Raw genomic sequence first — 13,830 nt, 5'->3', positions numbered from 1 at the left:
TAATAATAATTCCTTGTAATTCAGTATGTAACAAATGAGAATTTGTTACCTATTGTTACATACTGAATTACATTTCTGTTATGAAATAGCACAATGAATTAGATTGCATTATGCCACTGCAGACTTGTCAGCATTCAGAGGGAATGAAGAATTGCTGGGCTTACAACCAGCTGTTTCTAGACTTACATGGATCCTGTGGTTCTGAACTCCTTTCAGACCGTTCAATGCATCCCTTGATCATGATTTCTCTGCAAAGACTGCTTATTGGCAGATGGCTTCTGTCTGTAAGATAAGCAGCTCAGGTAAGGATCATCACAACTCCCATCAATTTCTTGAGGATCTGGGCCCTGAGATCTCCAACATAAAAAGCAAATCCCAGTCAGCATTAACGAGAAAAATAAAACTGGAAAGCAAAATTTTTACTGCCTGAAGTATTAGACACTTCATCTGATTTGGAACCTGCCTTCCCTGAAATAATTGTCACTATACCCAGATCTCATGGCTGGAATCTAAATAACTTGGATATAAGCAATCCTGTCACTTCGCATCCATCAGTGCTCCACACTTACTGAGGTCTGAAAAATCTGCAATTAAAATTGTTAGCATTTTAAAACTAATTTAAAGAAAGTGTGCAAAATATCCACAAACGGACAGCTACTCTATATGCTATGACAGCCAATATTTTCATGCCATAAGTAGGTCTAGGAAGAACAGGCTCAACATTTTCAATCTTGATAGCAGGGGAAGGAGACGAAAAAAGTTGTTATCATTTTCCTCAGACTGTATTGGCAATGTGATTGACTTAAATTTCACCCATTATTTTGATACATTGAGACAATCAGAAAACTTTAATGGTTGGGTCTAAATGAAGACAATAAGCTGCTTTAAACAAATGAATATTTCAATGGAGGTTCTGAAACCAATCAATGTTGAATCAATAACTTAGAGATTAAAATAACTTCACTGGTGTATCATCCAAATGAACATAAATACAGAAGTACAACAGAAAATAAGAATGATTAATAAGAAGTTGATTTTTTTATGGTAAGGTAGTGCTCAAAAAGTCTTTGAAACCAATAGCAGTATCACCCACGGTTCACCAGGCTTCAATCTATTCAATCACATTTTTAACAGATACCTTGTATTATACTAAAGTATTTTAATTTGCCTGTAGCATGATTTTCAAGATAAGAAGGAACCCTTGAGCCTTATATGTAGCCACAAACCCTCATATTAAACATCACTATGTACCCTTAGAAGAAAAGTGTGATTTACAGCAGCTTTAATACACAAGCCCATTTGCTGAAAACTATTCCATAAACTGCATGTCTGGATGACAATAAATCCACAATCTCTGTTATTTGCTGAACTAGCCCTGTTCAGTTTCAGTCTCTAAATATAGGGTACTCTAAATTATGGTGGAAATGTAGTGAGAAACTTCGCCGGAGGAGGTTAAAATCAGTGTCTAACCGAGAGAAGGCAGTTCTTAGGCTTTCAGCTGCAGCTTTGCTTCTTTCTGACCTGGTCATGCTTTCCCATTTGCAGCAGCTCTCCCGCAGATCTCGTGGTCAAGACAAGCCGGGTACCCGACAACTAATTTTAGATAACCCCTTGTATAATTTGATAGACTTCTCATAAAAGCCCACCTTATTGCGGAGGTTCAGCGGGTTTTGATCACTTAATTAAGTGGAGGGTTATTTTCCGGAGCTAACACAACGCCTTTTAACTTTATCCGCCCTTCATGAGCCCCCTGAGGTCCCATCTCCGCTTACTGGGAGTTTTGATGCCTTTAACGGCGACCGCATCCTCTGCTGCGCCCTCCCGAAAACCCGGCATCCCCGGCGGCGGCACTGGGCTGCCTGCCCCCAGCCGGGGCTCCGGGGACCTGACGGGCGGGCTCGGGGCCGCTTTGCACCGGCGGAGCTGAGCCCACCCTGATCGGCTGGAGGGGGAAGGGGGAGCTCTGCCCTCTCTTGGCGGGGGCAGTAGCGCGCTGAGGAGCGCAGAGGGGCGGGCACTGCCCCGCCCGGGGCCGCTGCCCCCCGGGGGGCGAGGGGCGGAGCGGGGGCAGGCGGTGCTCTCCTCCCCCGGGGTACCTCCGGCTCCGACCCGCAGCCGCGGAAGCCCCCGGGAGCGCGTCGGGAGTCCGGCGCTGCGCGGCGCAGGGGTCCGCGAGGGCGGAGGCAGGAGGTGGATAAAAACCCTTGCGCTGCTGTCACCGGGAGTCTCCTGCCTTCCCTCCTCACCTGCCGCCGGTACCGGGCTCTGGGCCTCCGCTCCATCCCTGGGGGCAGCGGGCCAGCTCTGCCTGCGCCCGCGGGGGAGGGCAGCAAAGCCGCCGCCGCCGCGCTCTCGGCAGCCCCCAACTTCTCCCGGAGGCAGCGGAGCATGCGGGCCCGGGGCTGGCGGCGGCGGCGGGGACGGCACCGCGCTGCCCGGACATGAAGCGGCCGCCTGGAACTCCAGGTAACGCTGTCCGGGGGGGGTGGAGGAGCAGGCATCCCTCCAGCAGCCGGGGCACGGCGGGCGGGCAGAGTCCGGAAGAGCGGGAGGCGACCGCAGCCCGGCAGCGGGCGGTGGAGACCCAGCTCCTGCCTCCTCTGCGGAACGGAGCGGCTGTGGTCGAGCCTTCCCTGGGAAGGCGGCCAGGGACCCCTCGGGGGTAGGTGGGTGAGGCGAGGGTACGGCGCGGTGCTTGTGGATGCCCCGGTGCGGAGCTGGCTCAGCCCGCCCGGCCGTCCAGCTCGACGAAACTTTGCCATTCGCCGACCTCCGGTAGGGATCGGGGGGCTGCAGCAGGCAGCTCCCATCGGGAGGCTGGCAGGAGCCCTCTTCTCCCCCCTTCATAGGCAAGGGGGTTTCTCTGAAGTTTAGCCTGTCAGAGAAGCTTTCGGAGGCGGTGAGGATCCTACGCTGGGCAAGTAAACTTTCGTAAGATCTGGCATTGCTTGGAGACTGGTTACTGGTACTGTAACAGGCACTGCCACTTACCATTGCATTTTTTCTTAATTATTTGCTGATCTCCTTAGCAACTGAAGTAATTTGCAAGGTTTAAACTAGGGTGCAGCGTGATTTACAAAGGCACATGGCAAAAAAAAAGGATGCATTTGTTGTTTTACTGGTGCCTGTAACGCTTGTACTCCCTGAAGAGAGATAAGAGCTGCAGAGTGTTGACTTCATGTAGCTGGTACTGCCGTAAACAAACTGCTGATGATTAGTCCAACTCGGGCTCCGTGGTACATCACTCAGTTGCTCATCTGTGTCTCAGTTTTCTTCAAGTCAAGTGAGTTATCTGTCTTTGTGGAAATTCAATCTTTAGTGAGGGATGAGTGGGAGAAAATAGTTTTAACTGACTAAAGTTGCTAGGACAAATTAATCTCTAATTGAGCACTATTGAGGTCTGGGCAGGTGCTGGCCAGAGACCCCTCCATTTGCCAGACTGACCTCAGGATCAGCTTGCTGCAAAGGTAACCTAAAGTCTTTATTTTTTTCATCACTGTTAGGTCCTGCAGCAAGCACGATTTAGCCCGTTTCAGGGATTTAGTCCAGTGTATCGAGACATCACCCAGATGTAGCTCACCAACAGCCTCTGGTGTCCAATCTGTCATGTTGCTAAATCTTGTGGATTACGGTGGTTGGGGTTAATCCAGATATGATAAGTCAGAAATGCTAAGCACAGTTGTTAGGCAGATTTAATGCAGAGAGTGTCTTTCCCACCCAGAAATGATAAAAGCAAAGTAGAGCCTGGAGTGAGGTGGCCACTACAGGGTCATTTCCTTTGACAGCATCCCACACACAAACACACACAAAGGAGATGGAAGTTTACGCAGGCCTTCGTTACAAATGTAGCTTTTGAAAGATTAATTATATGGGATACCACTAGTCTGTAATTAATGGCTATGTTTTGTACTTAATCAGGACTCCTAAAGTTAGGATTAAAAGCATGAATAATTGCACTTGTATATTATTGTTGTTAGAAGTTAATAAAACCCCATTCTAAGTGTCACTATTTCTTCTGCGCTCCTAAGGAAAGCCTTGTCAAATGCCATGGGGAAAAACCAAAAAGTGCTGTGAGGAAATACTGTTAACACCTGAGCCATCACTGGTTGATTGCATGTACCATTATATTTAACTAATATGGCCTGATTCATCTCATATGTAGACTGGTAAGAAGAGGAGAGCAGCTGTGTGGTCACTGAATGTCAATGGAAAGGTGCAAAGGTCTGTGATTTGTGGGCTGGCCAGGTACAGAGACATTCAGAATCAGAACAGACACTCACAAGAGACGTGACACAAGGAAAAGAAATAGGAGATGTAGAAATGGTGTGGACCTTCTGGAGGGTAGACTGAAATCTTTAATGTTCGTAGTGTTTGAGCTCTCTAGAGGCTCAACAGTTCCTGCAGTAGTACATCAGGGTTGTGTGCAAATACTTGCATTTTCACTGTGCAGAAAGTGAGAGCCAAATGTGGGACTATTTATATCACCAGTGTACAGGAAGATGTTATTCCTACTGTAGAGCGTTAATCAATCCGGTTTGTTTAACATTAGAAAAACTAACCATTTGTTAAGTATTTACACACAGGTTGCAACCAACCAACAAAACAAACAAAAAAAAAAAAAACCCAACCAAGCAAGAAAAAAACTACAACAAACACACACATTGAAAACATCAAAACCAAGAGCCAAGTCCTCAACTTGTCTAGGAGTTGATCTGTCGTAGTCAATTGAGCTGTTTCTGACAACAGAAGATATTTCTTATGATATGAGGATATACCCTGCATTTCTTCTCTTAACAGTTAAGCATGTACACCCTTACTGCATGGATGATTCATCTCAGGGTGTACTGTGTTTTTGGCAGTGAACTTAAAATATCACACTTCAACACCACAAAGAAATGACTTCTTTAAAAAGAGTTCAAGTACAAAACTCCCAGCTGTGCACTTTACTATAAATCAAAAAAGCTATTTACCCAGCCCATTCAGAAATAATGGTGAAGTACTTAGCCAGAGTCTGTTGGCACATGTTAGCTCATAGTATTTAATAGCAATATCTCTCTTGAGAAATAATATAATACTGAAATTTGTAGAGTAGTAATTTTCTAAGACCTGAAGTAAGGGTACTGGGATGAAATGAAATGCCACTTTTTAATATAAGGCTGACTGTAGGCTTTGTTCTTCCTTGCCACTTAACGTGCACATTACGAACTCAGAAATGTTTATGCAGTCATTCTGAATAAGTTCAAATGATCACATAGGTCATAAATATTTATGGTGAACATGCTTGGCTTTATAGGCCATCCTGTGTAATCTATGAAGGAGGTATGGGGAACAGAGTTGAGGAGCAAATTGCAACTCGACGCTCCTACCCTCCAAAAGGGCGAAGAACCTGTTGGGAATGTAGGCACTGCACTGTGAGGTGGGCATGGCAAGGAAGGTTTCTGTTCGTCAGGGTACTCTCCAGATAGTCTTGTTTGTCCTGTGGTATGTTTATGGTGTCTATAATTTGGATTGCCTCACCAGGCAAGTTAAGTTATCTGAAACAGTTTTCATTTGGCAACCTCAGTGGGCTTTGGAAATGGACAACCCAGTTTTCAGCCCTTGCAAACTGTTTTTGCCCCTTAGAACTCAAAGGTATTATTCTGATTTACACCAGCCACTGATTTGCCCTTGGGATTTGGTTGCAGACTAGCTCAAAGTTTGTAATGAGATAGCTGTAGGTATGGATAGAAGCAAATATGCAAGGCTGTTTAGTGTATTAAACTTGGTAACCCTTCCAGAACAGCATTGATCTAGTATGTCCCATTTGGACTGTCTCCAGGATCACAGTTGTATTCAACATAGGAACTGATTTTAAAAGTGCCATTTCAAAACTGCAAGTGCAGTTACATTAAAAATTAGACTGCATAAGTTGCAGGATCAGGCATTTAAATATTAGTGGGAAAGGCAACCTAGGCAACCTGTGCAACAGCAGTTTGTCTCCTATTTTGTGGGTGCTTTATAATTCAGTCTTCACGCACATGGTTTTATGGTGTAAGGTTTTATGGTACCTTGCTTCATGCAATATACTAACTGAATGAGCAGTTATTCTTTTTTTCATCTGGCAGTGTGTTTCCGCTGTGCGTTATGTACTGCATGCCATACAAATCCACACTGAGGTACAGAATTATTTCCTGATGGTCATTTCTGTAATGCTTCATAGGTCTTACCCTCTAGAAGAATTTGTATCTACTACTTGTTGCCATAGATTAGCTAGCTAGCAAAAGCAACTGAGTTAGGTGCTTAGGACTGGTTAAAAACACCCATTCTTCTGGGTTCCTAACTTCCCACTGAAAACTCCACGCAGATATATACTTCAGCAGGATCTAAAAGCCTAGAAGACTATGAATCTTGATGCTAAGCTTTCATTTGAAAAAATTCATTTATCTTTACAATATTTCTATAGCTAAGGTCATGTTGCTCTATCCCTTTACATAGGCAGGGAAGTAAGGAGAAGCCCTTAAAGTCAGTACCAGCTAGAGTCATAGCATTTTTTAATCATCTCAGAGCTTCTTCTGATCAGTCCTTCCCAAGCTTAATACACAGAGGTTCCTTATTTTCTAAGTGTCAAGCTGTCATATGTTTATTATTTTCTTGACAGTTACCAGTTCTCATAAGTTGCCTGATCTCATGAGAATGCTGAGGCAGAGGCTTGGGTATGCTCCAGTTCTTAGATACAGGCATTTCCTAAGCTGCTGATGTAATCACATGTTCTTTTCCCTGTTCTCCCTCAGAACCTGTGCACAGTGTGAGGAAAGGTTTTGGGGGGAAAACAAACGAAGCAATTGTGTAAGTAAGGACTGTATAGAAAATCTAAAACAACACAGAAAACATTAATTCTAGCGCTTGAATTTTTGAGCACTTCACTTTGCAGTCTTGCCATTCTCTTAATGTGAATGCAAACATTTAAAATCAATGTGTATATAAATTCTTGTGAAAGGTGAGTTCTCGTATCCTGCTGCCTTCATATTTCTTCTTTTAGTGGGTCGTTAGAGGGTTCAGCTCTTCAGATTCATAGCACATCCTCTACCACTTGACTTAAGAGTGGATTTGTCAACAGACAACAGCAGCTTGCCAGATTGGCAGAGGGTTAGAGGAGTGGAATTTGGAACTGAAGGAGAGTGGAAATTAGTGCATTTCACATATATTAATTAATTGCATATATAATCTTAGATTCATAAGTAGCAGATGCAAATTCTCCAGAGGAGCGTGTTCTAAGGTTCACCTCCTGAAACTCTTGCATCTTCTGTTTAACCCTCTACTTGCCCTTAACACCATTCTACTTGCCCTTAACACCATCCCCATGTGCTTTTCCAGTCTCATATGCCTTAACTGACTTCTGCATGCTCAAACTACCGCCTCCTCAGCTGCTTCACTAGTAACGATGGTGATGCTCCATTAGCATCCTCCTCTCCTGGCTTTGCCTTTCCTTCCCTGTGCATCTCTTATGCTCCTTTTTCACAGTATCACAGTATGTTAGAGATTGGAAGGGACCTCAAAAGATCATCTAGTCCAATCCCCCTGCCGGAGCAGGAACACCTAGATAAGGTTACACAGGAACGTGTCCAGGAGGGCTTTGAATGTCTCCAGAGAAGGAGATTCCACAACCTCCCTGGGCAGCCTGTTCCAGTGTTCCGTCACCCTCACTGAGAAGAAGTTTCTTCTCAAGTTTAAGTGGAACCTCTTGTGTTCCAGTTTGTACCCATTACCCCTTGTCCTATCATTGTTTGCCACTGAGAAGAGCCTGGCTCCATCCTCGTGACACTCCCCCTTTATATATTTATATACACTAATAAGGTCACCCCTCAATCTCCTCCAAACTATAGAGACCCAGCTCCCTCAGTCTTTCCTCATAAGGGAGATGCTCCACTCCCTTAATCATCTTAGTTGCCCTGCGCTGGACTCTCTCCAGCAGGTCCCTGTCCTTCTTAAACTGAGGGGCCCAGAACTGGACACAATATTCCAGATGAGGTCTCACCAGGGCAGAGTAGAGGGGAAGGAGGACCTCTCTCGACCTACTAACCACCCCCCTTCTAATACACCCCAGGATGCCATTGGCCTTCTTGGCCACAAGGGCACAGTGTCGGCTCATGGTCATCCTGTCGTCCACTAGGACCCCCAGGTCCCTCTCCCCTACACTGCTCTCTAACAGGTCGTTCCCCAACCTATACTGGAACCTGGGGTTGTTCCTGCCCAGATGCAGGACTCTACACTTTCCCTTGTTATATTTCATCAAGTTATTCCCCGCCCAACTCTCCAGCCTGTCCAGGTCTCGCTGGATGGCAGCACAGCCTTCTGGCGTGTCGGCCACTCCTCCCAGCTTAGTGTCATCAGCAAACTTGCTGATAGTACACTCAATTCCCTCATCTAAATCATTGATGAATATATTAAATAATACTGGTCCCAGTACTGACCCTTGAGGCACTCCACTAGATACAGGCCTCCAACTAGACTCCGCCCCATAGACTACAACTCTCTGGCTTCTCTCCTTCAGCCAGTTCACAGTCCACCTCACTACCTGATCACCCAGACCACACTTCCTCAATTTAGCTGCGAGGATGCTGTGGGAGACTGTGTCAAATGCTTTGCTGAAGTCAAGGTAGACCACATCCACTGCTCTGCCATCATCCATCCACTGTGTTATTTCCTCATAAAAGGCTATGAGATTGGTCAAGCATGACTTCTCCTTGGTGAAGCCATGTTGACTGCCCCTCATAACCCTCTTATCATTGATATGCCTTAAGATGGCACCAAGGATATTTTTCCTCTCTCCCCTTCTTTGACTTCTTTTCTGTCCTGTTGTCCTCCACCCTCTAGGTCTTGATTTTAATGTTTTCATATTCTAGACTCATCCTTTCTTCATCCATCTTGTTTCATCAGAGACTACAACTCCTCCTTTTATTCTGCTTCTTTCCCCATGAGGTTGCTTCTTTTTCCTCCTTGATGCTGCCCACAGGCACTCTCCCAGCTTCTGGCCATAGCCACTCTGAGCAGTGCAGAGCAGTCATTGTGAGGTTGATTCTGTCCGATACTCTACCAACAGTTGGGTGAGACTGGAGAAATAAGTCTGAGGTCAGTATGTGGGAGCTGAATATCGCATTCGAGCTGTGAAGGGCTGGGGATAATCAGTGCAGATGGATTCACCTGGGAATTTATTGACAAACTGTTAACAGGTATCCAGGGACAGCAAGAGTGAACAGAGATATTCATTACACTGATAAGTATGTGTACATTTTCTTCGCAGATGGCAAAAAGCATATCCTTTGGCACAGAATCGCTACCCTGCCAAATGTTATGTCCCTGCTTCAAACCATAGTGACACTAAAACGTCAATAGAAAATAACATGTTTGGGTTTGGTCTTACTATTTAAGTATGAGCAAAATATTTTTTTTTCCTTTACTAAGTTTTGAGAAATGGCTGACTCATTCTTACTGAAAGTTCCCAAAACTTGTGCCTGAGGCAGGCACCAGGCATAGATTTCCTCCTCAACAGTTATGTTGGCAAAGGTAGAGGTAGCAGAATACAAAATATTCCAATTGGACATCTTGAATAACTTTAAAAATAGACTGCTGCTACCTGAACTATCAGTTACTGCATGGAAAAAAAGAAAAAAATAAAAGGGAATTTGTTTGACATTTAAAGCTAAGCAGTCTGAGAAAATTCTTTGCTGTGTGACATTTTCTGATTGGGAAGAAACACATGTTGCAACTGCTCCCCCCTAGACAAGAACACAGCATTTTTGGATGAGGCTTTTTCTGTCCTGCACCAGGAATTTTCTATCTGTGTTGGTTTGGAAACAGGTAGGGGATGCTATTGCCCAGTTATGTTACACAGAAGAGCATTTCTGATTAATTTTTTTAATGAACGATCAGAAATTGCATTTCTTGGCCCAAGACTGAAGAATAATTGCATTGATTTTGAAGAGAAAAAAAAATACCATATCTGTAGTGTGAATATTTACACAAGCGCAGTATTTCGTGTTTGCTTAAAAAACAATGTTAAGTTTACATCACCTACAAACAACTAGATTTTACAATTAACCATCTGGAACCTTAAGGATTGATTGCCTGTATTTTCCAAAAGGCATGCATAAGAAATCAGGAAGGGTATGAATTGTAAATGTTAACATGCTGTACCTCTGTATCCCTCTTTTGACAGCAATTAGCACGAAGCTAACTGCACATACAGTCTGTGGCAAGAAGCACTGGGAGACAGCTAAGAGGCAATGACAATGTCTTTAACCTGGTGGACAACTCCTACTCAACTTGGGGTTTTTAAAGTGAACTGCAGAGGACTGGCATGCCTCTTGGTCTTCACAATGAGCGTTTGTGGCAGTGCCCCGGGGATGTGCCCAGCAGCCTGCATCTGTGCCAGTGATATCATAAGCTGCACCAATAAGAACCTCACTCGAGTGCCAGGAAATCTTTATAAATGTATGAAAAGGCTGGATCTGAGTTACAACAGAATTGGGTTTTTGGAGCCTGAATGGGTCCCAGCACTGTTTGAGAAACTGAACACTTTAATAATCAATCATAATAGCATTAGCAGCATTATCACTGGAAGCTTTTCCACAACCCCAAATCTGAAGTACCTAGACTTGTCGTCCAACAGCCTGAAGACGCTGAGCAGCCCTGTGTTTCAGGAGCTAAGGGTGCTGGAGGTTCTCCTGCTGTACAACAATCAGATTACACAAATAGAGCCCCCAGCCTTTGGAGGATTGTACAAATTACAGAAACTGTACTTAAGCTATAACTTGCTCTCGCATTTCCCATTGGACTTGTACACTGGAAAACATAAGCTGATAGACCTTGTGTTGCTGGACATTTCCTTTAATCACATCCAGTTGATGCCTGTTCAGCGCCTGAGTTCAGTGCCAGCGAAACATCTTAGTGGAATTTATCTTCATGGCAACCCATTTTATTGTGACTGTATGCTGTACTCCATGCTAATCTTCTGGTATCAGAGGCACTTCAGCTCGGTGATGGACTTCAAAAATGAGTACACCTGTTTGTTGCAATCAGACCCAAAAGGTTACAATAAACTGCCTTTACTGCACGATAACTTCCTGAATTGCTCTGAAAGCACCGTCAACAGCTCTTTCCAAGCCTTTGGGCTTATTCATGATGCCCAGGTTGGTGACAGGCTGATTGTACACTGTGACAGCAGAATCAGTGATGCGGGCACACACTTTGTTTGGGTTAGTCCCGACAATAGACTGCTGGAGCCAGACAGGGAGACCAACAACTTTAAGGTGTTCCGTAACGGTAGCCTGGAGATAACTGATGCCCAGCTAGAGGACTCAGGGCTGTATTCCTGCATCGCAATAAATAAGAAAAGACTATTAAATGAGACCATAGAGGTTAGAATAAATGTTAGCAATTTCACAGTGAACAAGTCCCATGCTCATGAAGCATTTAATACAGCTTTTACCACTCTTGCTGCCTGTGTAGCCAGTATTGTTTTAGTACTGCTGTATCTCTATCTGACCCCATGTCCATGTCAATGTAAGGCAAAAGGGAGGAAGAGGAAGCTGAACCAAAGCAGTGCCCACTCATCCATACTGAATTCCACACTGCCACAAGAGCTGCCAGCTGATGAAAAGAAGGCTAGTACTGGTAAACGGGTGGTTTTCCTGGAACCCGTGCATGAACCAAAACACAGTCAGAATGGGAAAGTAAAACTGTTTCCTAATGACAATATTATTGCTGAGAGTATCTTAAAAACTACACGAACAAAATCTGACTCAGATTCTGTCAACTCTATGTTCTCAGATACGCCTTTCATGCCATCAGCTTAGTTTGCTGCCTGTGTTTGTATTGTGCAGTTACATTTCTGAATACCTCCTTTGCTTGTAGCAACTGTCAGGAAAAAAATAAAAAGAAAGAAAATGTTTTAAAGTAAGTATCTATTGTCAGTCCTTGAATTGTGTCTTCTCTCTGAGCGCAGGGACATGCAGCATTGATATTTTCTTTGGGAAAAGCGAACAGTATGGCATTAATGTAAATGTCTTCCATTCAAGCTTAGCCTTGGCTTTTATTCTCTGGTTCGTACATAGCAATTCTCTTGCACATTTAGAGGTACTCACAGTGCTTACAGCTGGCTCTTCAGAGGCAAAGGCTGACCCCTATAAAACACTCTCAGCAGTGCTGAGAACTCAGCTCCTCTGCAGTAAGCAGGGAAGCAAGCTTACATGGCAACTGATAAAAATGTCCAGGCTTCCTGCAATTCTTTCCCCAGGCACATAAAGATTTAACAGTAAAGATTTTACTGTAAAATTACTAGGCAAAAAAAGTCATGAATTTTCTTGGACTGATCTGAACAAAAAGATTAGATTTGTCACTGTGATGCCTAGCAGCACTGCATAAATGTTTATGGCCTTCAACTGATAATGTGTTTGCCAATTGTTGGTTGTCTTTACCTCTGCTGCTTGCTGTACACCTGGCATCGTGTGCGGTGAACAAACCTGCCACAATCACCAGGGCTCCTGCTTCATCTTAGGGGTGGGTGGCTTTATCTTCAGAAATAGCTTCCCAAGACAGAGAAAATACTGCAATTAATTCTTTCAGTAGCACATGGTTCCAGCAGTCACATAAAGCTTGCTTCATAAAGTGTTTTCTTAAATCAGGTAATACGGTATTTGGGGAAACTTATAAGAAATATGGAAGACTTTCCACGCTGAATTCAGAAAGTGCAGTTTTTCTCTATATTTGACCCTTGTCTTGCAAGTACTGCTTCCTCTTCCAGAGGTATCATTGCCAAAGCTTATGAACCTGGTAAGACTGGCCTGGACTGCTCATGCAATAATATTTTAGTGAGCATACTGTTCTATTTGCTATTTCTTTTTCAGTTATGTTTTCCTTTTTATTATTTTAAGCTAACTTACACTGAGACTGGTCTGGACTTTGCCAAACTTCCTCACATTGATTGGTACCAACTTCAAAGGATTTTTGCAAGGAATTACAGCTTATCAAGGAGGAGTAATTGGAGCATGTCTGTCTCATTCTGTCTTTGGGAAATATACTGAAAGGGTAACAAATAACATCAGAATCAAAGGGCTGCACGGTATGGTAACTGTTACTCATTTTTAAGAGGTTTACTACAACAGCCACTTGCCATTTTTTGTGATTTCTTTTGAGAGGGGTGTCATCATGCTAAAGCTTATATCTGGCTGAGCCAAAGCTATCAGCAATTGATTTGCTCTGGAGGAATCCTGATGTAGCTAATTGTTTGAAAGCAAGTTATCTGGAAAACAGATCAGGAAAGAGTGTTTCTGTGATATGCACAAAGTATATGGAATTAGAAAACCGATGGAGATTTTGATTTAGATATTCAGGGAAAGAGAAGATGGAAGTTCTTTTTCTAGGCAGGGGATAATAAATACTTAGAAGAGAAGAATGACCAGGGGTTTGGGTCTTTTCTTAGTAAATTTATCTTTGTAAATTTAAAACTGGCTTCTGCTATCAAGCAAGTTAGTGTCCTTTTGTAAAACTTTTTACCTGTTTTGCATTAAGCCAAAACCCATATGTTTCTGCATAAGGTATGATGGAAAAACAGTAATTGTCTTTGCTAAAATCAGTGACATAGTTGGGTTATCTGATAAGGAGGCAAAGGCTTGACACCACTTCCTTATCAAAGTGCTTTTTTGCACTGAAAAGATTCAACTAAGCTGCATGATGTGCTGCTGTGCCCCGCGTGTGGTGGGTGGGCGGGCATCCTTTGCGTTGTGCTAGGAGACACTCAGTGACCTGGGACCAAAGGCCTGAAAAAGGTGGTGAGGCTGAGTGGGAAATGGT

General features: G+C 43.9%; 1 protein-coding gene and 1 long non-coding RNA gene across 3 annotated transcripts in view; one reads left to right on the top strand and one right to left on the bottom strand.

The window, feature by feature from the left end:
* The window catches only part of LOC133216475 (uncharacterized), a 149,879-nt gene that overhangs the window by 11,698 nt on the left and 124,351 nt on the right, over window positions 1–13,830 (bottom strand). Inside the window, exon 4 of the long non-coding RNA XR_009726647.1 lies at window positions 187–403. This is a non-coding gene — a long non-coding RNA (uncharacterized LOC133216475). The remainder of the gene's footprint in view (window positions 1–186; window positions 404–13,830) is intronic.
* Window positions 2,108–11,938, top strand: AMIGO2 (adhesion molecule with Ig like domain 2). 2 transcript variants are annotated; one of them, XM_061361194.1, is made up of 2 exons: window positions 2,108–2,466; window positions 10,196–11,938. In XM_061361194.1, the coding sequence occupies exon 2, from the start codon at window positions 10,263–10,265 to the stop codon at window positions 11,832–11,834; it is 1,572 nt and encodes a 523-aa protein (XP_061217178.1). In that variant the 5' UTR covers window positions 2,108–2,466; window positions 10,196–10,262; the 3' UTR covers window positions 11,835–11,938. The 2 variants fall into 2 exon arrangements, with proteins under 2 accessions (XP_061217178.1, XP_061217177.1); XM_061361193.1 differs by having other exon boundaries at window positions 2,108–2,666.

This window comes from Neopsephotus bourkii, unplaced genomic scaffold (genome assembly GCF_033783945.1).
Source record: "Neopsephotus bourkii isolate Nb327-2 ecotype Australia unplaced genomic scaffold, CSIRO-AGI_Nbou_v1 NB_1053, whole genome shotgun sequence".
NCBI lineage: Eukaryota > Metazoa > Chordata > Aves > Psittaciformes > Psittacidae > Neopsephotus > Neopsephotus bourkii.
This window is presented reverse-complemented; position numbering and strand designations above follow the sequence as displayed.

What these genes read in the sequence shown, in the direction of transcription:
- AMIGO2 (XM_061361194.1), top strand. Translation starts at nt 10,263, where the DNA reads ATGACAATGTCTTTAACCTGGTGGACAACTCCTACTCAACTTGGGGTT.